This window comes from Poecilia reticulata, chromosome 6 (genome assembly GCF_904066995.2).
Source record: "Poecilia reticulata chromosome 6, P_reticulata-male-v2, whole genome shotgun sequence".
NCBI lineage: Eukaryota > Metazoa > Chordata > Actinopteri > Cyprinodontiformes > Poeciliidae > Poecilia > Poecilia reticulata.
Window position 1 is genome coordinate 24,910,146 of NC_088835.1, and position 26,539 is coordinate 24,936,684.

General features: G+C 39.2%; 2 protein-coding genes across 4 annotated transcripts in view; one reads left to right on the forward strand and one right to left on the reverse strand.

Annotated features, from left to right (window-relative positions):
• eps8l2 (EPS8 signaling adaptor L2) overlaps window positions 1-16,722 on the forward strand; it is a 30,403-nt gene extending 13,681 nt beyond the window's left edge. For both annotated transcript variants that reach the window (XM_008412129.3, XM_008412128.3), the window contains exons 4-20: window positions 810-874; window positions 3,638-3,799; window positions 4,159-4,308; window positions 5,500-5,579; window positions 5,687-5,799; window positions 5,926-5,981; window positions 6,078-6,204; window positions 7,763-7,851; window positions 7,944-8,018; window positions 9,527-9,675; window positions 9,782-9,950; window positions 10,053-10,175; window positions 10,348-10,464; window positions 11,542-11,617; window positions 11,712-11,880; window positions 13,724-13,856; window positions 15,038-16,722. In XM_008412129.3, coding sequence (XP_008410351.1) covers window positions 810-874; window positions 3,638-3,799; window positions 4,159-4,308; window positions 5,500-5,579; window positions 5,687-5,799; window positions 5,926-5,981; window positions 6,078-6,204; window positions 7,763-7,851; window positions 7,944-8,018; window positions 9,527-9,675; window positions 9,782-9,950; window positions 10,053-10,175; window positions 10,348-10,464; window positions 11,542-11,617; window positions 11,712-11,880; window positions 13,724-13,856; window positions 15,038-15,118 — 1,934 coding nt within the window. In that variant the 3' untranslated portion in view covers window positions 15,119-16,722. The remainder of the gene's footprint in view (window positions 1-809; window positions 875-3,637; window positions 3,800-4,158; window positions 4,309-5,499; window positions 5,580-5,686; window positions 5,800-5,925; window positions 5,982-6,077; window positions 6,205-7,762; window positions 7,852-7,943; window positions 8,019-9,526; window positions 9,676-9,781; window positions 9,951-10,052; window positions 10,176-10,347; window positions 10,465-11,541; window positions 11,618-11,711; window positions 11,881-13,723; window positions 13,857-15,037) is intronic.
• Window positions 16,723-17,067: 345 nt separating this feature from the next.
• LOC103466511 (acyl-CoA Delta-4 desaturase-like) lies at window positions 17,068-25,306 on the reverse strand. Of its 2 annotated transcripts, none has more exons than XM_008412127.3 (13): window positions 25,007-25,306; window positions 24,491-24,771; window positions 22,189-22,299; window positions 21,452-21,649; window positions 21,268-21,369; window positions 21,070-21,195; window positions 20,914-20,974; window positions 20,758-20,834; window positions 20,528-20,625; window positions 20,181-20,277; window positions 19,339-19,418; window positions 18,829-18,954; window positions 17,068-17,319 (listed from the first exon to the last, which is right to left on the reverse strand). In XM_008412127.3, exons 2-13 carry the CDS (start codon window positions 24,698-24,700, stop codon window positions 17,268-17,270), a joined length of 1,338 nt encoding a protein of 445 aa, XP_008410349.1. In that variant the 5' UTR covers window positions 24,701-24,771; window positions 25,007-25,306; the 3' UTR covers window positions 17,068-17,267. The 2 variants fall into 2 exon arrangements, with proteins under 2 accessions (XP_008410349.1, XP_017160864.1); XM_017305375.2 differs by having other exon boundaries at window positions 24,491-24,766; window positions 25,007-25,305.
• Between the last annotated feature and the right edge of the window lie 1,233 nt (window positions 25,307-26,539).

Here is a 26,539-nt window from a genome sequence, read left to right on the forward strand (position 1 = left end):
TCAGATATAGTCAGACTTTATTAACTGGTGGGTAAAGTGCCAGAGAGGAGGAACCGATCCTGGTGCTGTCATTGATCTTTGTACCTCTAATAAATCTGGACTTATGAGTCCAGCCCTGGCTGTTCCGTGCCAACTCTGACTACATTATGAAATGTGGGAGGGGAATTCAAGATGCACGCAACCCTACGATATAAGATTTAAGATTAACTTATTTAGGGGGGGGGGGGGTGTACGGTGGAGAGGGAGGCGTTCTGTCTTTGGTTGGGGTTTGTTTTCCCACCCTGAGACCTTTGCTGCGTTCCCCCTTTCACTCTCTGCCCACTTCCTGTATAATCTATTGGAAATGAAGACCACTAGTACCAGAATAGTAAAACAAAGTACTCATTTGGTGCCTTTGGGGCCATTTTACTTACATGGGCTTATATATTCTTTAATCTGACACATTTTACAAAATGTTTAATTTTACAAAAACTTAAAAACTGCGTATTTTGACATGGTTTTTGTTTTGCTTCAGCACAAAAAAACATTTATCTAATTCACAATCTAAAGTAATTGCCTTGCTAAGTGTGCCATAGACCTGAATCATTAGCAGAGTTGTTGGCTGTGAGGTCATATGGTAAAATCTGTCACTTCCTTATTTGCTGTGTGCTCTTCAAGCTCACGCATTACTTTTCCCCTTCGTCTCGTCTCACTACCGAAACGCCAACATGTGGACTTACGGTCAGAGCTGGTTTTTAATGGACAGACCTACTTTACAATGGCTTTTGGTCTGCATAGAATAATTTTTTGTCTTTTTTTGTTACGTACAGAGCAGCGGAAAAAATACTCCAACTCCAATTTCATCATGCAAGAGACGTCGCAGTACCACGTAGAGGTAAAGCCTTTGCTTTATGATTCGATTTAAGAGTTTAGAATTACAACTAAAAAAATGAAAGAGCTTCCTACGTTTCTGATACTTGGTCACAGTTGTTATTAAAAGGTTTATAGAGAATTAAAAAAAGTACATTTTATATTTATTTAGATTTGACAACCTCTGCACTGCATACATTTTCTGTAATCTTTTAAAGCGTTCTGAAGTCGTTGTGTAATAGAACGACTATAGATTGTCTCTCCACGAGACGATGTGTGGTAAAGGGTTCATGACAGGGGAGACGAGTGATAACATGCATATATATTTTATCTGAGGAAAAAAAAAATATTGTAAAAAAAGCAAAAGTTTAAATGTCAAATAATTAGTAATCAACGTAAAAAGGATTTAGTCCTGATTTGAGCCTTTTGTATTTTAGCTTTTAGCTTAATCTGTAAATCAAAATTCCCTGCATCGTCATGTCGAATCATTTAATTGATTTTTACAGGGATTTATATTTATTTGAACTCTTTTATCTCAAATTACCAAATCTCAACTTGGCTTTTTTTTTCTAAGTGTTGCTGATGGCTTTGATTTTTAGCTGGCAGAGAGAACCAACACATAAAAGCGCATTTTAAAAAATGTCAAAAAGGCGTGAGTTGCTTGCTTAGAATTTGTATTTTATGTTGGACACTTTAGTCCAGATTTCACAAATCTTAAGCCTTATAGATTTCAGGTAGAGTTGATTTAGTTTGTCAAGAAGTTAAAAATAAGCTGATAATCTTTTGTGCCCTAATGCCCCAATAAACCTTACAAAATCTGTAAAATTATAAAGTTTCTAAATTACAACTATGTAGGAAGTAAGTAAAAGTTACAATAACTACATAAATGACAAAACTTACTATGATACGCAAAGGTTTATGTTTTAGTATCAGCAAAATTGTTTACAAATTGCAGATAGCTGCAAACATTTTAAAAATAATCAAATGCATTTATCTAATTTTTAAATTTGGGAGCTGCTGTGTTTTTTTATGTCCTCTACTTGTTTGAAATCCCCTCTTTTAAAGCAAAATGCCTGGTAAAAAAACTCAAACTGGACAGAACATTGGAATAAAAGATGCCAAAGTCTAAAGAAAACCTTAAAAGTTGTTTGAAAATCTTGTGAAAATATTAATCAAGACCAATTTTAGTTGTGGAAAGTGAGGCTCTTTGGAAGCTTGCGTAGAATTATTGTTGCTAACATTTGACTTTTATTTAAGTGTGTTAACTGTTTATGCTGCCTGATCGCAGCGGAAAAAAAAACAGATCGCGTCATGATGTGTCCTGGGTTGTTCTTCAACCAGAGATTAAAGCTCACAGTGATGAGTTCCTATCGTTTATGAGGTCTTATGATAAAACAATCAGCCCTCGGAGTGCAGCAGCAGTGTGGGGCGGATGTGCACAGGTGAAAGATGTGCTGTGGGTCAGTGATCAGATTTGAACTGTGTCCAGTGCCAATCTTGATAATTTTCCAAATTCGTTCATTATGACACATGGGCAGGTTGCAAGACATGCTCCAACATGATGAATGCAGAAAGAAGCAGTGCTAAATGTTTTAGAGCAGAAATTTTAAAAAAGCACAAGCTAAGATTTAACTGTTAGATAAAGGAGCTGCTTTAATCTCTATTTTTAGTTTGTATTTTTGTCAGTATTAACCAAAATAAAACAAAGAAGCTTGCAGTTAGATTTTTGTTTTTTAAGTTTTATTTTTCAGTTTTATATTTTTTTATCACGATAGCAGGACTAAGGTGTGAAACACCCTCATTTGAAAGATGCTTAATTGTGACCTTATAGTTTATCTCTGCAACCGGATTGCATCAGATGTAATAAAGGATAGATGTTGGGATATCACAGAAACGAAACCTTGGCCAACTCTTCAGTCTAAAAGCATCATGTGAAAATACAGCTTGTAAAAATATGCTAACATGAATTTAAAGTAATCCATTCTGGTAAAACATATAAGGCAGTCACATCAATAAAACTGATAAATTCATTTGATTTCTTGTTTGCAGCTATTTCTTATGCTGAACCAACTGAAATTGAGAGGCAGATTAAACGTATCTCCCACAAGAATTTTTGCTCCTTGAGCTTTTTTCTAAGTTTGACATGTTACAACCACAAACTTTAATAGATTTATTTGGATTTTATTTAATTGACTAGCATGAAATAGTGTGTTATTGTGAAGTGGAAAGAAAATGATACATAGTTTATGAACTTGTCTTAATTAAATGTGAAAAAATGTAGCAGGCTGTGTATTCAGATCTTTCCCATATTTTCATTCTGTAAACAAAGCTTTGACGTTTCACACCAAACTCTGAACATCTCACTGAGCACTTTTCAGTTCAATCCACCGTCTGAACATTTCAACATAATAATACAACTGCAAAGACACCAAAATGTGATTGTCCATCTAAGCTACCAGATTGGGCAAGTAGAGTATAAGTTAGAAAAGCAGCAAAGAGGTCAGCAGTAGCTCTGCAGGTGCTGTAAAGGCTCACGTTGGAATATCTATGGACTGGACTAGACGACTAATAGTTGTGTGGATGCCACATTGTGAAAGACAGTTGTTTACAGTCTCATTTGCAGTTTGCCAAAAGCTTCGCAGAGGCCACAGAAAACATAGAAGTTCCTTGACAAAGGAGGAGAAAACGAACCAATTTGAATCGTTTTTATTTTTTGTGTGTGCTTCTTGTCCATTTTCTTTGGCCCAACTCCAGGTTTTAATCACTAACAGCTTTCGTTCTTCTCCAGCATCTGTCGACGTTTGTTGTGGACAAGACAGAATCTATCGTCACGGTGGACGATGCTATCAAGAAGCTGATTGTTCTGGACTCGAGGGATAAAATCTGGACACAGGAGATGCTGCTGCAGGTCACAGACAAGGCGCTCAGACTTCTTGATTGTGACACTCAGGTTTGTTCATATTCACACATTATGCTCTGCATATGTCTCTGTGTCTCTTAGGGATGCTCCCATAAGAAGGTCAGATTTAAACAGATGTAGATGTTCTGCATCACTCCTTAAGCTGCTAGTTAAATATAAAGTTATATATGCATTTCTGGAACTTTCTAGAAATTACGTGTTGTTTAAAGTGTTTGTTTGAGTTGATGATTCTCAGCTGGTAGGAAAGATTTTCAGAAATACCTCGGAAAAGTGTAAAGCACACCATATGAATCTAGATTAATGATTATCTTCTTGTGATGCTATTTTATTTTTCCTTAACTTTTTTTTTGTTTTACCATGATACCAATGGCATTCTGGTTGCTATGCAGGAAGAACTGGAGAACTTCCCCCTCACCACAGTCCACCTCTGCCAGACGGTGCTGAATCAGACACGCTACCCGTCTGTGCTGCTGCTCATGTGTCAAGACAGGGACCAACACAAACCCGACATCCATTTCTTCCATTGTGACCAAGTGGAGGTGTGTGTGTGTGTGCGTGTGTGCGCGTGTGCGTGTGTGTATGCGTGTGTGTGTGTGTGTGTGTGTGTGTGTGTGTGTGTGCGTGTGTGTGGGGGTGTGTGTCTGAGTGTTTTTCTTCCAAGACTTGAACGTGTGTTGTTAGTTACCTGTCCAGGTGCCCTGGAATGCCTTTCTGTTGCTTGTTTAAAAATATATTCAGCTATTTTTATTGGTTGTTTTGGTCAGATTTGACTTACATGTATAAGCAAATAATGCATTTTTTATGTTTTTAACTTATTGTAGACAAATAATCACATTTTAAAAGACAAAGTAATTAACTGTAATTTTAAACACATTAAAATTACACTTAAATGTTAAAATTCGCTTAAAGTGATGCTTTAGAAATTTGAATGGAGCTTTTCAAGCCGAATCAACATGTCTGCAGCGTTTAGTTTCTTTGTTTTATGTAAATACTGGAACAATACGGTCTGCATCAGCACTGGTGAAATAAATGGTTGTTATGGAGACTAGATATCAGATCTTTACCAGGGCTGATGGTATTGTAAATTAGAGCAGGGCAAAAATAAAAGCACATTTCTATCATCTTAAAACAGTTTCAGTCCCAATAATTTTATGGAAAGTATAACTGATATATTATTACAGTCTCTTTCCTTCTGGCCGAGGAAAGGAAAGAGATTTTTCTTTCCTTGTGTTTAAACTGATTCTGATTTTCTATTCAAGAATGCAAACCCTATTTTGCTTCAAGATTATAAAAATATTAATATTTTATGATCACATTTTGGACCATAAAAGACATGCAGCTTCGCATGACGTTTAATTCACACTGGTAAGAAACAAATTCAATTATTATCATTATTTATGCATCAAAACAAAAATACATCAAAGATCAGGCTGATGGAAAAAGATCTTTATTTGTCTCACTGCTCACCAATAAGAACCTGACTGATGCGTTTCTATATATATTCATCAAAGTTTGTTTTTATTTACAGTAAATACTATTTTAAGTCACAGATTATTGCTACATACCTTTTGTGTGAAAAAGCTTCTGCAAAACGGAACTTGTTGAGCAAACCCATTCAAAGTCAACTGTTAAAAAAGAAAAATAAGTTTAGATGTAACTTTAAAACCACTCACCTAGAACTGTGATTTTTAAAAACATTTCTTTTCTTCCCTCTGTGTCTCTTCATGCAGGCTGAGTTGGTTCACGCAGACATAGACAGTGCTCTTGGCGACAACAAACATGGAAAAAAAATGAGGCTGGAAACCCTCAAGTGAGAAAAATGGTGTACACAAACACATATTTGTTTCACTGGTTACCTCTACTTTTGTGGCAATAATGACAGCCAGTGATGCATTTTGCACCATTCTCCCTGTTCAGGGTGAACCAGGAAAAAATGAAGCGTCAGAGAGAAACCATCCTCCCTCCCTCGGCCCCCAGGGGCCCGCCACCTGTTGCAAATAGACGAGCGGCAGCCGCTGCACACACTCACGGTGAGAACGCACGCAGAGTTATGCAGTCACGCAAACTCGCACATTTCAGTAGCAGAACATAATTTTACCAGTTATGGTTTTAATATTTTGTTTCATTGCGATTAATGACAGTTTCTCCACTTGCAGGTCCGCAAGATGCAGAGTCGCATGAAAAGCTGGCCCAGCGCATTGAGAAGGATGTGGTGAGATTTGATATCCACTGTGGTGGTCATCATTGTCCTTCTCATGAGCTCATAGCGACTACAGCGCACATGATTGTTTTTATTATTATTCTTCAGCAAATCCTCAACTGTGCCCTGGACGACATCGAGATCTTTGTGGCGCGGCTGCAGAAGGCAGCCGAGGCTTTTTATCAGCTCAATCAACGCAACAAGAGTAAGAAGAACAAGAAGAAAGGACCAGCAGGTCTGTCAACCTTTCTTCTTCTGCAGTGGCTCAATCAGCGTGACAATATGGACATATTGCTCACGTTGCGATGTGTGGTTCTCTTTGTGTCCTGTGTGCTGGTCATTTTATCATATTTATGCATGTTTTGTCAACACTTTATCTACTTCCATGTTTTATGGGTTGTTGTTTTTTTTTTTACATTTGAAAGGTAGAAACTTTTCTAGATGAATCAAAGATTAGTTTGATCAAGTATGACAAGATCTTGCAGTATTAAAATACAACAATGTTTCTCATCAAACTGTCTGTCTGGGAAGCTCTACTCAGCTGTTGTTGCTGTGTGAGGTATTTAGTTCAACAGGTGTTATTATGACTAAAACTGCTGATCAGACTGGCTGACAGCACTCAGTTAAGTAGGCATTGAAAAGCTCTCACTACTTTTAAAATGTCTGTATGGAGACATTTTTGTTGTGTGGTTAAAAGAAGAAACGGTGACAGCTTGGAGGATCAGCGTGGAAGCGCTGCTGGAATACTGACTGGTTAGAGAGGCTGAAGTTAGTATCTGCTTTGCAGCTTCAGATTCCTTCATTATCATTTAATCAGAAAAAAAAACACGAGCAAACTTGAAATGATATTGAAATCAGTATAATAAATAGCTAAAACCCTACAAAAGCATGTTCAAACAGTACCAACAGTGCAGAACAGCTGCATTTAACCAGATTTTCAAATGTATTCTTGTTTATTGATTCTTTAATAGACTAAATACGTGGCCTTTTATTCCAGAGTATCTTTTCGGCGTTTCTGTATGTTCAATTCTTCATGAAAAGAAATTATGTGTGACTGGTAACGAGACATAAACATCTTGGTCTGTTGGTACAAAAAAAAACTTGGCCATGCAGCTGATCAGCATCATGCAAGGTTGTGCTGTGAAAAAGCATTTAGATGGCTGATTTTTTGACTCGCTGAACGTTTTTGAAGACCTAGCAAACAGATGGGAAGTGGTTCATTAAACATGAAAGGGAGTCTGAGATTTACAACCAGCTTGGAAACTCTTTGTAGTTGAGAATTTATGGAAAGCAATTCAATCTACAAAGATCCAACAAACCAGCAAGTGGAAGAGAGACTTTCCTCCTTCACATTCATACTGGTAAAAATATTACGGCAAACTTGTAATTTTTCCTCCCCCCCATTGAATAATGACGCAACGGAAAAGTAAATACTACAGAAGCGCCAATTTACGAAAGCAGTCAACATTTATCTTAAACTCCCATTTTATATCCAACATCTCCTGCGTCATAAACTTTTTGTTCAACCAGCTGAGTCACTGGTTATGAAACTCTGTAGGAGTTTTTCTTGCCCTGGTCAAGGTCAGCTGTTTATTGCCTTCCTTCGGTGTATCGCTTCAGCGATAAAATGTTCTGGAATGGATGAAAAAGAAACAAAAAAAAAAAAAAAGAACATTTATGACTTTGGTCCTTTGCCAAGAAAGTGAAACCTGCGTCCTGTCTGCAGCAGGGGTGTGGAGCAGCCGGTAACCCTGACCTCTGCGTGTGGTCACTGTTGTTGTTCTTGCTTACAGAGGGCATGCTGACCCTGCGGGCCAGGCCCCCCTCTGAAGCAGAGTTCATTGACAGCCTGCAGAAACTGAAGCTGGCCCTCAACCTCTTGGTGAGATATCAAAGCTTCTAACCTCCGTCGGTGAACGGCCGCTCTCTGGTCATCGACTCTCCAGTGACCGTTTGCCACTCTGCCCCCTGCAGGCCAAACTGAAGAAACATCTACAGAACCCAAGTGCTCCGGAGCTGGTTCATTTCCTGTTTGGACCTTTGGAGCTGGTAAGAGATAAAAACCATAACCTGCCCGAGTTTAATGTGGCTGAGGAAAGCCGTCTTTCTCTCACTGAGGGGCCTTCACTAAAATATTTGTTTTGGTTAAAATGAAACTTGGCTGAGCTGAGAGGCCTCTGACAGACTGCTCTTTAAATTCAGTTCATCGCTTGCATTTTTGTCACATCAGATATTTGTGGTTTCTTTGGTTTCTTTTTTTTTTTTTTACTCTGGCACCACACCCACTCTCGGTGCTCTGCTCAAACACTTAACCAACTGGAGCGACACGCATGGCTTTCAAAGCTGGAGTGTTCAGCCACTCCTTCGATACTGCAGCACAGAAAATGATTTGTGAACTCTTGAGATTTCTGTGATGTTTCTGAGGAAAGTTGACCTATTTTAGCTGCCGTCTACATTGCCCAAGCAGGTGTTTCTCTCCTGAAACTGTGCTGCAGAAGATGGTGTGTGGATTTGTAAAGCTAAAGATTTTAGTCTAACACAAAAGATTTTTATTCAGATTATATTTGTTTTATGCGCTTCTTGTTTTTTAATCCTGTTTATTAATTGCTTTATTGTTTTCACTGTTTAATTTTATACAAGCTTAGGTTATATGATTAACTTTTCCAGTCGAGAAATACAAAAGGTTTTCATACAGTTTGAACACCACTGTATTTTTTCGGGATTTTGTGTGATAAACTAACACATTAGCATAGATGTTTTTAAAGGACACTCAAATAAAAAAAAGAAAAGTGAAAAGCGCTTTTTAGAACCCTTATTTTTCGGCCGCTCACGCTGTCTTGTCTCTACCAGCTTCACATAGCTTATAGACTTATAGGCTTCCTTTTTAGACTAGCTCAAACTCAGTCAGATTGTATGGTGCGCATCTGTAAACAGATCATTTGAAGCCTAGTAGCAGATTCTTCTTTTGATTTGTTTCTGGACTTTAACCAGAATGTTTACTCATTTGGTCAGAATACCTTCCTTAACATGTGCATGAAGGTCAGATTTGTGGCATGCTTGACTAATTGTAGTAGTCCTCTTCCCTGAGCTGTGCATCTCTGCAGCTCCTCCAGAGTGACAGACACGTCTTGGCAGGTTTGCTGCTTTAACGTCACAGGATATTTGTATTTTTAATGAGCTGAAATTGTCCACAAGTAGACACTGTTTTCTGATTTGTGCAAGGCAGATGGTGATGTTGTATTAAGTGTAGGGGGTATTGGGGCAATAAATGAAGAATACAAGTGCATGCCAAACTTTTAGGACTTTTATTTGTAAAAGACAATGCAAAAATATGTCATTTTTCTACCACTTCACAATTGCACTGAAAGTATTTTTGAAGTATTGCAAATATCTTAAGGTCGTTAACGTTTTTGCAAAGCGCTCCACGATTTTATGCCTGTTATGCCATCTTTACCTGGAGAGTACCTGGGCATGATTTCTTTTGAGTATTCAGAGGAGATAATGAGCACTACTCTTTCAGTCAGGTCCAACTGTGAACCTTTAAACCATGTTGTCAGGTCCTGCAGACGTGTGGAAGTCCTGACCTGGTGCGCTCCGTCATCTCCCCTCATCTTTCGATGGATGCCGTCGACTTCCTGCGCGGACACCTCACCCCCAAAGAGATGACCACTTTTGAGCTGCTTGGTGACGGATGGACCAGACCCAGGTGTGTTGACATGTGGAGTGCTGCCGCTCCTGCTGCTGGCTTTGTCTGCTTATTATGTGAATCACATGGATCACTTTTAAACAATATGTCATTCCTCCTCTTACAGAGCAGATTGGCCCAGAGATCAGTGCGCGCCTCCTTATTACCCCAAGTTTCGAAATGGATGGGAGCCACCTGCAGACTTTTTCTTGACGTCTCCGTGGGAAACCGAGGGACCACCCAGTCCACTTGCATCTCCCACAAGCCCTGACTACAGAAGACACTCACCTGACAATGTAAGATGCTTTTGTTTCCCTACTTCAGTTCAGATTTATTAAATGTACATGCTCTGTCTTTAAATATGTATCTGTTTTCTTTGTTTTGTCACTTTTTTTTAGTATTACGTCAATCATTCCCCACCAAATGGGATGCATAGCAACCGTAAATATGCCAAAATCCGTTACAATTTTGTGGCGCGGAATCCCAACGAGCTGTCAGTGCTGCAGGATGAAGTCCTTGAGGTTGTAACACCACGGTTTCCTGTTTTTTTTTTTGTTTTTTTTTTACAGTTTCAATCGAGATGTTTACTTTTGCATCAGAACGGTGCCCTGTAAATGAAGCGTTGTGGGATAATGCATTACATCTACTCCAGCTTCCTGTGTTGTGGAGTGAGCTGTTGAATCTTTCTCGCAGGTGTTGGAAGACAACAAACAGTGGTGGAAACTACGGAATCGCAGCGGCCAATCCGGCTACGTCCCATACAACATCCTGGATGTTGTAAGGCTAGAAGAACCAGAAGAGCCCTACCCGGTAACTTACCAACTCTGCATGCACAACGTTTACTGCAGTCCTCTCTGTTCAAGACACATTGAGAAACACTGCAAACTCGTACACATATCATCACTCTGGTTTCCTAAATATTTTGGCTCAGGCTTTGAGAGATGATGCAGAGGCTGCTACTTCTATACCAGGGCAAGAAAAACACACTTTCCTTTCACTAAATGTTTTTGGTATATAGAAAGTGTACATACCTCTGTGAAAAGTCAATTTCTGTTGAGTAAAAGAGACAAAGTTTATTTCATAACCTCCACGTGAAATTTCATAAATATCCCATATGATTCAACTGAACAAAAACAAACAAATATGGCGTCTTTACTCTGCAGAGACATATTTCAAGTCATTTTTTACTAAATGTGAGTAGTTTCTCACCCCAAAATCTTAAGAAAAAGAGTCATCCCTGAGCATCACCGTAAGCGCAAATTTCCATCCAAACAAACAAAATGATGATTTCATGAGAACAAAATTAAAGTTTTCCGGATGACTGGGCTGGAGTTCAGAACTAAGTCTGAGAGAAAATCTGTAGGAATCTCCTGATGAAGGCTGGAGACAGATTTGGAGAATTTTTGTATGGTAGAGCAAATATTGCTGAATGGCGAATTAAGACTCTTACAGACCTAAAAAAAAATGGAAAGACAGAATATTCTGAAGTGTGAGCTGCAAGCTGCTCTCTACAACTTTGTCAGCACTTCCTACGTAACATTCCAGTGTGCACTTCCTCTAGACGGCATGCACAACAAAGATCCTGCGTCAGCTCGTGCATACAGCTCCTCTTCCTTGTTCAAAATACGCGTTCGCATATTTTGCTTCTGGCTTTCATTCAAAAATGAATCGGCCGGAGAAAGAGTAGGAAGCTGAACCGGTTTTTGTAATAACATTGTGGTTTCTCTGTCTTGAACTGCGACTATGTGTGTGTGTGTGTGTCTGCGTGTGTGCGTGTGTGTGTGTGTGTGTCTGCGTGTGTGCGTGTGTGTGTGTGTGTGTATGCGTGTGTGTGTGTGTGTGTGTGTGTGTGTGTGTGTGTGTGTGTGTGTGGCTGTGTGATTCCAGAGCGACTACAGGGGTTCGCCCACTGAACTTCTGCACAAGAGGGACAGTTTCAAAGGGGGAATACAGAAAGACAAAAGTGAGTCAACGCACACAGCAAAAACAACAAACGGAGAATGTTTAAACAAAACACTTGGTCTTACTTCCGTTTCTATCACGTTTCTGTTCTGCAGAGATGGACGAGGTTAATAACGAGCTACTGATGAAAATCACAGCAAACAAAAACCCGCCACCCAGAAAGATCCGGATAGAGCGCCCGGCGGCCCCACGGGTGCCATTAACTTCCGAGTCATCTCCAGGGCAGGTGACAATGTGGCTCAATGCAAAAGCTTTCTCTAAACAGTAAGTTTGCTTCGTTGCACACATCCTCTATTTGCTCACTTAAAAGCCCAACGGCAGTGATGTGTTTTTGATTACTCTTTATAGTCATAAAATTCCTGGGGGGTTTTTCTTCCCCAAAACCATTTTTGTGTTAGACTAATACTACTGCACATTTGGAGGTGGAAGGCAAGGTTTATAATCTATACCAACCCCAGCCCTCAAGGCTCGCCGCCCTGCATGTTTTAGATGTTTCTCTGCTTTAACACACCCGACTCAGATGACTTGCAGCTCAGCAAACGCCTGTTAATCAGCAATCAGTAGAAGCAGTGTGTGCTGAAACTGGGAAATGCCTCAAACATGCAGGGTAGTGTGCCTTGAAGACCAGAGTTGGAAAAACACTGATATATCATACATCATTTTGTAAATCAGGTGAAACTGAGACCGATTGTGCAAACCAGTCGGTTTTCTTGTCTGTTATATTCCAGGTTACAATAATGTCAGTTTTCTGTTCGTACCTGTCAGCAGTGCCCCCCCTCCCCTCCTCCCCCTACCCCCACGTGTCGGTCTTCTGCTGCTGTTGCACATCTGTTTCAATGTTTCACATGTTCTTTTTGAGAAGGCATTCTACATACCTTGTATATAATGAGTAGTTATTTGAGATAATGTTACCTTTCTATCACCTGGAATCAGTCTCTGTATTCCCCTCTGACTGCTAACATCAACAAGGTATTTCATTCAGACAGCAGCATACTGCACCCTTTTATACAACACGATCTACAGTAGATTGTTTTTTGTTGTTTTCATGTGTTAGAATGGCCTAGCCAAAGTTCAGACCAAAATCTATTTCAGAAACTGCCAAACATTTTTAAATCCACGTCTCATTTTCCTCCCACTTCACAGTTTGGTTGATTACATAAAATCTTTGCAGTTTATGATATAAAGGACAAAGATGAAAAGGCTTACGAGGTATTAATACCTTCCTAGGCTCCGTACATGGAAATAAAAGGATTCAGCAACAATAAACTGTAAAAATACGGTATATTCATGCGCAAGAACGTGAGAGATTATTTCATTTTTCAGATGACCTGAACTGCTCTCATTAGTCATAAAGGTGACATTACATTTATATAACGTTAATCATTCAGTAGGCGTCTTTATCCAAGGTGGCTAACAAGTGAGTAACAAGATGCATCCACTTTAGGTGAGGCGTGTTGAATTGTCAGAAGAGTCAGAAGAACTGGCGTTCATGTCTGTTTTCAAGACTCTCTTAAAGACAGACAAGGATCTCCATCTTTCTGATGCTGATGGCAATCAGAAAGGAGCATTTGCTTTGAGTATGGACGACTGCACAGTGGCTTTAGAAGTCAGATCGCAATGAAAAGAGCTGTGCAGCACCTTCATGTTCTGCACCATCTGCACCTGCAATAATGCAGGTACTACAGAGTCATTAAGTGACTGTTCTTCAGTCATGTTGAGCAAGTTTTTAGAGTCGTTGATTGGGAGACGGTTGAAGAGGTGGCTTTTATGTGGCTATATTGTTATGAAGAGATGACTCACAGATCAGGCACTGGAAGGCATAGCTGAAGGTGTAATTCCTTTTTAAATGTGGAAATATTTGAGAGGCATCCCCCCAGGGGCTGGAACAAACTCACTTCAGAGGAATCCACATGTTCCTTATGCCACTTCTGACACCAAGGTTTTTCCTGCTGCAACATGCCACCGTGCCTAGAGAAGACTGTATCTGGTTCTTCACTGTGTAACCAGCAACGACGTGCCCTCTGTTAGGAGCAACATCACACTCAGAAATGCTACAGATGTGTCTCAAATGCTACTACAATAAACTGTCTTACTGTCCCTTCTGCAGGACTGTTGAATGTTTGGGAATCCTGACAGGAGCGCAGCTGTTTTCCCTGAACAAAGAGGAGCTGAAGGCCGTGTGCGGGGACGAAGGCGGCCGTGTCTTCAATCAGGTGTCTCTGCAGAAAGGACAATTAGAGGTTGGCCACAATCCTCTGCATGCAACCTGCTTAAAAACCAGTTTTTTTCTTAGAGTCTTTTTATTGATGTTGTGTGAAATCTTCATACTATACAATACCTGGGCAAGTTGGGACAAAGTGTGCATTTAGAAATGTAGGAGCTGTCAACAGCTTTCAAATTGAAGGATATAGTTTTAAATGAATACATGTTTAGTAGAAAAAATGACTCAGAGGTGATTAAAATCAACTATCTGACAGCACTTGTAAAGTCAAAGTTTCCAACATTGACACTCAAACTGAAAAAGAAAAGAAGAAGAAAGTCAAGAAGTTCAATAAAGTTAATCACAATTTGACAAGAATTAAAATTAGGGTTGCTGTCAAAAAAATCAAATGACTAATTTTTTGATGAAAAATAATCTAAACAAATAAGAATTCATTTTTTATTAAAGTGTGCAAAACTGACGTCAAATAAAAAACACGTAGCCAACCATAACTTTGTTTGCCATTACAACCGTACTCAATTTTTTTTTTTTGCTGGGTCCACTTATGCCCTGTTATTTGAATATCCTGGCTGCTCTCAGGTTTTATTGCAAATAGACTGAAAATGAAATTGACAACACATGATCCAGTCTGGTGCCATTGTATTCTCAACTCTCAGTCAAGATGGTTCTGCAAATTTACTACTTTATTTTTATTTTATTTTATTTTTTACAACTCTTAAGTTGGACTCTGAACTGGTTTAAAATATTGTTTTCTATTTTATTATAGACATAAAGGAAATTTTCAAAATAGGTTAGCTTCAACAGCAAATTTGGTAAAATGTGTTACAGTTTAATCGTTTGTGCTGACGTTGCTAAGTGTTATCGTTTTTTCCAAAAGTTTTCCTTTGCTGCCACCTTCAGGAGAGTTACTGTAACAACAGTTCAGCAAACAGAACAGTCAGATGTAACGTAAATAGGATAATAGACAATACATACAAATTTGAAAATGTTGAACAAAGCAAAGATTGGTAAAGTTGGCCTTTTTAAGAAAGAATTTAGTAACATAAACATCTAGAACTGTTTAAGAAGTTATAGCCTCTGCTCAACTTTTGGACCTTTCTCATAAAACTGCAGCATTTTGTTCTCTAATGTAGCTGCTGTGTTCTGGGAATGCCTCAGAGAACAAAATGATACAAAGCATCAAATGTGCTTTCTTTCCAGAGGTCCCAAGGAGACTCTGAGCTGCAGGAAATCATGACGCGAAGGAAGGAGAAGGTCGACTCCACAAGCAGCTTCGACTGAACACGTGGAGCGCCACCCGCCACCCCAAGTGCAGCAGCTTGCAAAATTTATTTTCTCGTGATCCTCAGATAAAAAAAGAAACAAACAAGATTGAATACGCTCATTATTAATTGCATATTTATTTTGTAAAATGTTAGATGTTTGTTTTTCAAGTGTTTCCAAATTATGTTGCATTTTTCTCAATTGATGAAATTATCGAAGAAATTACCTGCTAAGAAGAGGAACTTGTGCACAGTTTTGCTGTATGTGCAGGACATGCATGCAACACACGCGTGCATGAGAGGGCAGGGTCAGTGTATGTTCTTAATAATACTGTTTTATACTGTTTACAGAATTTGTCTGTAAAAACCTAAAATCTTTGCAGTTGCTTTTTAAAATCAGTGCCAGGATGTTTGACATATTTTCTATTGCATAGCCAATTATTTTCATGTGAATGCTAACAGGAAAGATAAAGCAAGCGTACGTTTTGTTGTGTATGGCAGAAGTTTGTGTCTGGTCGGTAAACATAAATCAGTGACAAGTATTAGAATAAATGCTCTTATTCTTCTTTTCTTGATGTTATTTGACATTTTGGCAACTTAAAAAAGCAAAATGCCTTTCTCAGTAATAGTGGGATCTTTTATATGGCGCCCTCCAAATTTATTGGCAGACCTAAAATGGATATAAACCTTTAAAATGAATTAATCTTTTATCGCTGAAGCATATTTTGACGTTGGAAACTTTTTCTGCAGCTGTTTAAGAATAAAATCTTTTTCATATTCCATGGACAAAGTCGTACATTAGTGCATGGTATTATGTGATACACATAGTATTTCATAGTCTTTTCATTTTGTTTCTATTTGATTACTTGTGGACAATAGAAACTGAGTTAATTATGACTTTGATCTGGGGTAGTGTAAACAAGCAGTGACTCATTAAATGAAACATGAATCTTCTCATAAAAGGAAAAAAATAGAGAGCAAAATGAAACGCCGAGGAAGCCAAGCTGAGAAAATCACTGATGAAAGAATGTAGTGAATGTCCGCTGTACAATTTGTTATTGTCAAGAAGTTCACTTCTTATTGGATTATTATAATCAACTCTAAAGCGTTCTCTCTACAATCTTTCTGTCACGGTTAAACCGTTTGATTTCTCAGTGAAATCGTAGTGACCCAGTTAAGTAAAATACTGATGACAAAATCAACCTCAACACTCTGAACGACTTAAAAAAGTAAGATATAAGTTTGAAAACGAAGCCTCCATTGCTCTTCCTCTAGGGCCTTGTAAAGTTGATGCAGGTGACATTTTAAAAAGCTATTTAGTGCTATCTATTGTGGAATTTATTTTCCTCCTCGATGAGTTTTTAAAAAAAATTAGTTTTGAATAATGCTACAGTAAAAATAGATTAATCAATTTTAAGGGTTTTTGCACATATTTTTATTATTCATGTACGTTAGTGTCTATTGTAACCTGGTGTTTGAGATGTAAACTGCACAAAATGTTAAGAATAAACTAAATTTGTGTTCTGGTATGAAAAATCACATGAAGATTCACAGAAAATGTTCTTGGTGTAAATATTTGTGATGATATAATTAAAGAATTTACCATTAATATTTTGCAACAGATTTTTATATACTGTTTTTTTTGTTCCACTTATTTAATAACACTGAATTTATAACTCCAATGAACCAACGGCTTCGCTGGAAAAACGTAAAACATATGCAATGCCCATTTATGAGTTTCAAGGTATATTCTAAGTTTTAAAATTTACCATCTTTCTGTTACGTAAACTATAATGACTCATGTGTAGCGTTTTAGCAGCAGCAGTTTCCATAATTTATTTTGCTGTTTCCAGTCCAGATGAATTCCAGTTACACGTTTTATTGTCTTCAGCATTATTTTTTTTTGATATTTTCTTATGTTTCAAGTTACCATGAGTATTATTCTAACGTAAAAAAAAAGATGCACTATTTGTTGTTGAAAGTCTTTAATGAGTCTGTCACACTTTATAATGTCACCTGTTAACATTGAATTATGGTTGATCCTCAAAAATCTAGTGTCCACTAAAGATTAGAACATTCTTTTACATTAAACACTGAAAACAACAGATCAGTCCAGTTTCATCTATTAGATTTTCATATTATATGACAAACGTGAAAAAGCCAGCTAATCATTTATGGAGATATGCATCAAGCCACAGTTCCCCTGACGTTTTCAGCGACCTGAAAAAGAACAGAAAAACATCAGTTAAGAGCCTGTTTTCAATAACTGTTTAAAGAAAGACTAAGAGCCTCAAAATAATGTAGTTAGTAACTCAAAAAATGTGCATTTTCTATGAAAATGCAGTGTGTCTGCTGTAAGTGGTTGGAAGGATGTTCCAACCCTAATTGGAACATCGAATTAAAGTTGGAATTAGTAAAGTTGGAAGAAGGTTTGAAAGGAGGGTTGGGATTAGAGTTGGAAGGAGGGTTCATAATGAGGGTTCAATTTATAGTTGGAAAGAAGGTTGGAAGGAAGGAGGGTTTAATTTAGGGTATGGAATTAGGTAGTTGAGAATTTTCACTCTCGAGGTACGCGGGCCCACCACGATTGGTTCCAGCCCATATTGCTTCCTCATAGGTAGTGCACTCTCACTCGAGATCAGGAACCATCTTGAGCAACAGATGGTTGCTCTTTGTGGCCGGTGCATGGTGCTCCAGGGAGCCACCTTCTGGTTTGTATGTGCTGTGTAAGGTGCGTGGAATATGGTTGGCATATTCCCGTTGGTGCTGGTGTGCGCCGTTTAAGCTGGGCTCAAGCGGAGCTTGTAGTGTTTTGTCATGCACTGTGCAGGAGAAAGGAGAGGAGATTGGGACGTGAAGAAAAAATAGATGTGAAACCAGGGGGGGGAAAGTGTATGAGAAAAGAAAGAGAAGGGGAAGGAGAGGGGGAGAGAAGAGCGAGGGGGGAGGATGGGGGAGAAAAGGGTGGGGGAGGTTAGATTAGGTAAGGAGAAGGGGGAGGTTAGGATAAGGATGCTAGTTTGGTGAAGGGTTAGAAAATGGGGGGTGAGGGGGGAGCAAGGGTTGGGGGAGGTTAGGGTTAGGCAAGGAAGAGGGAGCGGTTATGGTAAGGATAAAGAGGGTATGGAATTAGGGTTGAAAGGAGGATTTAAGGTTGGAAGTTGAGTTGGAAGGAGGGTTGGAATCATGGTTTGTTTTAGGGTCGGTATTAGGGTTGACAAGAGGGTTTATAAAGAGGGTTTGGAAGGATGTTAGAAGGAGGGCTGGTCAGCATTGGTGCTGGAAGGAGGGTTCAATTTAGGGATGGAATTAGGGCTGAAAGAAGGGTTTATACAGAGGGTTTGGAAGTAGAGTTATAAGGAGGGTTTAAGGTAGGGAAGAGGTCTGGAAGGGTTTGCATGGGAACCCTCAGAGTTAGTGGGCCAGTGTTTCTTTTTCTTTTTTCGTCAAAACTGAGCATAAGGCAAGCAAAAGCTATAATGGAGACCTTTTGAAATAACTGAAGGACATGACTATGCTTTAAAGTTTTAATACCATTTCTTGCTGAAAGTACGTGAAAATATTTAGCTGTGAAAGATCCCAAGGTTTTCTGCAGAATTTTTCAGAAATAATGGGATGTTCCATTCATTTCAGTGGGGCCCAATATGATCACAAACCGCTGAACCATAAAAGATGTCAACACCAAAAGACATAGCTGTAATATCCCTGACAGTGGCTCTAGGTTATTACCTGACCACGTCAACCATTCCTTGCCACAAAGTTTTCGTCTCGTAAGGAATCCCGTGTTTCTCACACAGCTCGCGGACCTGCGGTGCCACCAGCTGGTAGTTGTGGCGCGGCATCCTGGGAAACAGACTTGAAAGAGAGAGGCAGAATAATGGACTCAAAAATGAATGGGCGTTAGTTTTAGAGGTAAGCTAAAGATGAAAAAATAGGAAAAATAAATATTACATTCAGAAAACAACAAGTGAATATAATTTAAAATACTTATTTTTAACAAAGTACTGAATAGGACAAGCCTTTCTGAGCACAACACATTCTCTTTGTAAGTATCAAATCCATTGCAGGTCCAGAGGAGTAAATCAAGTACTTGTTACTTTAACTGGTTACAATTTTTTTACTGACTCATTTGTTTTTCTTCATCAGTCTTTGGCTTTGTCCAAATTGCAGCACGTTGCAAAAATGCTCACATGGTACAACAAAGTCAGTTAAAGTCCAAGTTTAAGTCCTTTGACTTACTGATGCTCGATTTGAAAGTTGAGGTGTCCGCTGAACCAGTCGTTGAAGAAGGACTGCTCAATATTACAGGTGGCTTGTAGCTGAAACAGAGAAAAAGAGCGAAGAGTCAACATGGAACCTTTTTACATTTTGTCAAGTTACAACCACAAACCTCAAAGTATTTTATTTTATGTAATAGACAGATGTAAAGTAGTGCACCATTTTTAAGTGGAATGTGAAATGATAGGCAGTTTTTTAAAAAAAGTTTCCGCCACAAAGTCTTAAAAGGTGCGAAGATATTCCGGTATTGATTTTTGTTTTCCAAGTCTAACCCTACTTTAAACCTTTCCACAGCTTTATCTGTGCCATGTTCCTTTGTTTTCATAGGGCTGCTTGTCCACCATTGTTTTCTTCACCAAACCTCAAATGCCTTCACAGAATATATGGAGATTATATTTCGTACAGGTGGACTCTAAAAGAATGACACACTTTTCAGATTTCTGATTGTGACAAAAATTGAACAACTACGCACTTTTTTCTGTTGGCCAGTCCCAATATAATACGATGCAGTTTAAAACACCTGAAAGGTACTTCTTTATTTCTTTTCTTTCACTTTGACGACGTGGCTGGGAACTATCATACATATCATGTATTCTGCAAAGTATTTACCAAACAAAATACAGTAAATAATAAAAACAAAATCTGTAGCAAATGTGTGTGACCTTGCAGGAATAAGATGTCAGAAAATTTATGATAAAATATTTCTTATTTTCAATTAAGATAAACCGTTGGCTGTAATTTCCACCTCTGATAAGCAGTGCACACAACGAGACTCTAATATTAGTTGATCATAAAGCAGGTACCTGCATGGTCAGCCAGTCTTGGCGTCTCTCGTGATCGATCTCCTTTGGCAAGTGGCTCATCTGAGTCACCCACACAAACCAGTGGCTTTCTAAAAACCTGCAGGTTTTAACATCGACACATTTTGACTCATTGTATTTATTCTGTTTGAAAGCAGAGTAAAAAAAAAGCGTGTGGCAAAGAATGCAGGCAGATTTATCACAAAAAGTTAATGGAAATGCAAAAATCAAATCATGACTGTTCTTTTTTCCACTTTGTTTGTCGGCCTCTAAAACAAACCCGAACATGTTTGCAACCTTAATTAGACACATACATTTTTAAAAGAAGTTAAATTTTAAATCCTTCTCACCTGACGAACATCATGAGTGCCAGAGAGCCAAACACACCATACAGCGGAACAAAACAGTAGAAGTAACGAATGTAGTATGTGGAAGCCCAGGCCAGATCCTTCAAAAAAAAAAAAAAAAACAAACAAAAAATAATAATAATCAGGTTATTTATGTTTCTTTACAAAGAAAATGAGTCACAATTTCCTTTTATGTAAAATACATTCATTCCAAACTGAGGTGGGCATCTTACCACCCAGTCACGTCGAGTAAACATGGTCTTCATTATGTTGTAGTTGTAGAAAACTGGAATAAGCAGCGGCGGCGCCACTGAAAGAGATGAACGAGTTAGTTCTGGAACAAATTTAGACTTCTTCAACTCTTTCCAAACGTCTTAAAGCAAGCATACCGAGAAAGAAGTAATGGTGCTGGTAGTTATAGGGGTAGTGTTTGATCTTTTTAATGCCGTACTGCAACAGAGAGAGGCACGGCGTTCAGTGAGCTATTAAGCTGCATTAGAGCTCAGGACGAATTAGAAATGCATTCCTTTTATTGAGCTACTTGCCTCCACTGGCTGCGTGTTCCCAAGCACAAAGATATCCATCATGTTGATGTCGGGATCCTTCTTGAAAATGTTCGGTTTGGCGTGGTGCTGGAAGTGTCGGTGGTTCCACCAGTTGGCTGAAGCTCCCTAAAAACAAAAAACAAAAGCAGTCAGCTATTAGAGAACTCCAGACGGTAAACAGAATAAACCATGAGTTACCTTCAAGTGTCCAATTACAAACTTGTGGACCAGGTGATTCCATTTGGATTTCTTGAAGACAGAGAGGTGACCAAAGTCATGCTGCAGCCATCCGGCCTGCGACTAATGGAGAGGAAAAGTAGTTACTTCATCCATCTGAAGTTACTCGAGGACAGAAAGGACAGTTTAGTGCTGCTGAAAGTACTTGGGCGGTTGCGAGCAGAGCTGAACACAGCAGCGTCATCGTCCAGCTCGTGCCCCAGTGCGAGAGCAGCAGAAAGACCAGGGCCTCCAGCAGCACGATGTGAACCAGATGGAGGCAGAAGAATAAAGGCCGCGCTTGAAAAAGGCCTCTTTTCTCTGCCTGCTCCCGCAAACGATCAAACTCCTCAATGAGTTCTGCCTGCAAGCAGAGAAGTAGAACATATTTAAAGTGACTTTTATTATAAAATTTAATATGACATGTGTGTGCAATGCTTAATATTATAAATCTCAGTAAAACCTGAATGGAGGTATAAAGACCAAACGCTGCCCTCAAGAGCTGTTGCTGTACATGTTTTAGATTTGCCAGAATTAAGGGCTTAATTTCTTCCTTAGTATGTTATAAAGTCATTCACAGGCCTCTTAATGGGCCACTTGTGTGAATCAGTTGGATTGACCCAGGAAACATCTAAAATATGCATGCATTCCTTAGAACTGGAGTTGAGCATCACAGTAGTTTAAAATATCATTGAAATGTGAATTTATTCCAAAAGAATTCAATTCCAAAAGGGAAACTGTAATGATCCATTACACGCAAGTGGACTGTTGTTAACAACCTCCACAAATGGAGGTTACAAAATGGATTTGCCACAGAAGTTGGCTGTTCATGGGTGCATGTGAGGTAAAACACTGCACAGGCAGCAGAGATGCCCCCTTCCACCTTTAAATGTAAAATCTTACACTTTTGTTTCCATCCTGGTTTGGCTCTGCCGCCACCAGCTCTCCAATCAGCAGAGGCTTCAGGAACTTCTGCACAAACTTTTGATCAGGATGAAAAGCAGCAAAAACTTCCTGTGAAGAGAAACATTTGACGCTTTAGGCATAAACCAGAGTAAAAACTGAGAAAAGATGAGAGCAGTTAAAAAAAAATAAATCACATATATGTTGGAGCACAGCTGAGCCGAATCCAACTGAGGGCAACTTCACAACTAACAATGTCTAGTTGTAAATGTTGCAGTCTAGGAGCGATGTGCTGACCATAACATGCAGATAACAGTCACTTTCTGCAGAACAGTTGTAAAAATGTGTAAAATCCCAGTATCAAATTTATTGGCCTTTGTTTCACTTAATTTTCACCTACTGAATGACCTGCTAGCGGGATCTATTTCCACAATAGATCCCGCAAGCAGTAATAATGAAGCTCTACAAAGGTTACTGTGGAAGATAAGCAGAACCAAAGCATAACTGGTCCTCCACCACATCAGACAGTGGACATGAAGTGCTTCTTCACATGTTCATGATTCGTTTCTCACCACAGTCACCTGCAAAGTTCATCAAACTCCACAAAATCACATCTGTGTAAAAGGTAGACATGTTTCCCAAACAACGGGTTAGGATGTAGATAGATAGCATCGCAGGCGTCATGGCGACAGGCGAATCCTATTGCTGCAGTTCCCCAAATATGAGATTTGGAGATTTTTTTTAAGGTGTTAAAGATAGCCTAATTCTTTTTGTGTTAGATTGATAGTTTTAAATAATTTATACATTAATCCTAATCTGCAGAGAGCTGCGCAAAGTAAAGGTATTTAAGGGACAAAAAAAAGTCAACTTCATTTTCAACCGTAGGTTATGTACCATGTGCAAATGTGTGAACCAACTGGTGTAATCTTTTTCATTTCTATTTTTGTAGAGAAATTAGCATTATAGTGAAGTTAAAAAAAAATGCATCAAAAGATCCCAAATAGAAACCTTCTAAGTTGTAATCTTACAGGTTTCCATGGTAAGAAAATCTTTTATAATTTCAAAGTTAGTTAGTAATGAAGCCAACAACAAAAGAAAATAAAATCAATTCAGAAAAAGTTAATTAATGAATATATGTGAATATCCTTTAGCCAGAGGCATCCGGTATTAACCCAACAAAAAACGAGGTCATTGGTAATCCAGCTAGCTCCAGCTGCTCCAAAATCCAGTATTTCCAATGTCAAATTTGAATCTTTTCAGAATTAAATGTTAATTCTGTTCACATATTTTTAATTCGTAATAGCAGATTAGAACATTACATTAAGACATGTCAAACTGACATCTGGAGGCACAGAGACGTGCAGTTAGAAGCATGAAGTGTTTATCACAGATCATGTCCACGTAGTGACTCCGTTCAAAGGTCACAGCGAGGTTCATTCTGCAATTTCAAATATTAACAACCTGCTTCTTAATGAAATATAACAGAAAAATTCAATTATATAGATGTCCAAATGTATTCTTTATAGCTCTGTTACATTACATTTTAAGTTTTAATGAAGCAGTTTTTTTTTTATTTTCTGTTATTTTATTTTGCAATATCCACTACATAGAATACCAAAAATGCTATTTATAGTGCAGAAAGGTAAAGTGCCAACGTTCAGTATGGATAAAAGGTTTAAAAAAATCTGACAAAACTTTGAACTCTTTAGTTTTTAAAAGTGATTCATATTAAGTAGGTTAATAAATGAAAATCAGTGTGGAAGCCTGAAATGATGATAATATGTAGATAATATAAGAATCAGTTTGACATACAGTTTGAAGGAAAGCTCTCAGTTAAACCTCACTTATATTCAAGTCAATGTAAGAATATATTCTCTGATATAGATTTTTTTTCATCCATATTTAGGCAACATTTGCACTTACAGGTTATGCATACCTCCAACATAAACAAAGTGTGCAAAAACCACACAGCGGTTACAAACTGAACCTTAAAGACTGATTTGTGATTTCAGTTGCACTAATTGATGGGCTAAAATGAACGCAAACTGAAACTTCCCATAATTTTGAAGTGATGACTTTTAAATCAATAAAACGTGGATTTTTTTTTTTTTAATCATTTATGGAGGTACAAAAAAAAGGAATCATCATACTTCCATAATGAAGTAGAATGCAGACAGATTAGCACAACTTTCCTAACAGCGAAGCATCAGCAATTGACATGCTGTCATTTGTAATTTAGCAATTTATCAACATCATAAATGGAAAACACTGACATTTCCCTGCATGAAGAAAGCGTACTCACCGTCGCATCCTCTCCGGCGAAATGTCCGATTACTCGGGAACCTCCTGGATGCCTTTTGACCCACTGGCTGATGTTATAAACCTTTCGGTTGACCACCAGCCACTGGTCGTTTCGGTTGCGGTGCTTCTGCACCTCCTCCCAGGTGTAAACACCTGCAGCCTTCCCGCTGCCTGGCTCTGCAGGCTCCGTCTGCTGTCCTCCACCCCCCATCCTCCTCTCTGCTGCTGCTGCTGCTGCTGTCCCTTCCTGGATTCACCTGCTCACAAGATGACCAGTCTGCCCTCACAGACAGATGGGGGGAGGGGGAGGGGGGGGAACACACATACAACCACAATCTATAATCAGGTGTAAACCCGCTTAAACAAAAAAATGTCCACGATAGATCCCGCCAGCAGTAATAATGAAGCATGCATTGTTCTGCTGGGCTAAACATAAACCCTCTCAGATGATGCTTTCACTTCTGCTTCACAAATATGGCGGCGGTCAGGTGAATTACAACAAATACTTGTAACTTACAGCATCCAGATCCGGACCGCTCTCCTCACACCCACAGAGCCGCTTCACCTTCAGCGCCGTCCAGCTGCTTTATACAAGCAGGAAGGCGATCATAAAAGCCGACCAAGTTGGCAGTCCTCCCTGATAGGCCCTGTTCGCTCTCTCACCCCCCCCCTCCGCCCCTCCCAACACGTCTCTTCGTCCCTTGCGAACTTCGAGCGGATCTTTCGAGGCTTTCTGACCAATCGGAGAAGAGCAGCTCTGGCTTGCTGGAGCGCTGCCTGTGCACCACGGGACGAGATGCTGCTGGAGCGGGTTCGGATCGGACCGGGGACGATCAGCTGCAGAGAGCCCCCCCTAGAGGCCGAACCCTGGAAGTGAATTAAATAGGCCAGAGGTCATAACGGTCCGTGCAGTCAGTGTCGTTGCAGCTCCAGCTGCTCCTGCGACACTTTGTGGTTCACAAAGATTATGCAGACGGTGCAAAAATGGGTTGGGGATTATCTGAAGTCCCTGATTATCTAATGACTTCATTAGATAATACATTAGAATAGTGTAATGATTTATAATTTTTCGACAAATGCAAATGTTTTACTTTTTCTGATTAGAATGGACAAGGAGTAGGCAGCTTCCCACAGGCTGCTTGCACATATTTCTTACAAAACAGGTTGCACAACGTGCAGATTACAAGTCCTCTCGTTTCTTAGCACCAGAGGGCCCCCCCCCCCCTCCCCCCGGCTGCTAAAGAAATACAATAATCCTAGCTAGGTTTTCTCTGTCTGCCCATCTTATGTATTTCTAATAGCCTTTGTGCAGCAGATAGTGAATATAAAATGTTCCCTTATGATATATGGCCTTTGGACTTTTTCTCGTTTGGTTGAACTTCAATGTAATTTATTACTTTTATTTATGAAGTCAAATGTTTTTTTGTTTTTTTTTAATATTACATACATTCATGTTTACAGTATTGACTCAGTACTTACAGTGAGCTACGACGTTTTGATGAGGTATGTCTCTACCAGCATTTGGGTGTTTGGGTTTTGATTATTTTCTTATTTTTTTATATTCAGTTGGTCTTGCCATAAGGCTGTACAGTGGTGCAGTTGGTAGAGCTGTTGCCTTGCAGCAAGAAGGTTCTGGGTTCGATTCCCGGTCTTTCTGCATGGAGTTTGCATGTTCTCCCTGTGCATGCGTGGGTTTTCTCCGGGTACTCCGGTTTCCTCCCACAGTCCAAAAACATGAATGTCAGGTTAATTGGTCTGTCTAAATTGCCCCTAGGTGTGAGTGTGTGTGTGTGTGCATGGTTGTTTGTCCTGAGTGTCTCTGTGTTGCCCTGCGACAGACTGGCGACCTGTCAAGGGTGAACCTGCCTCTCGCCCGGAACGTTAGCTGGAGATGGGCACCAGCAACCCTCCCGATCCCACTAAGGGACAAGGGTGTCAAGAAGATGGATGGATGGATGGATGGTTTTGCCATATTCAGTTAATTTCTCAATGTTCATTATTGTTGGCATGAGTTAATTCATTGGCGATCTGGAAACTGAAAACTGCTCTA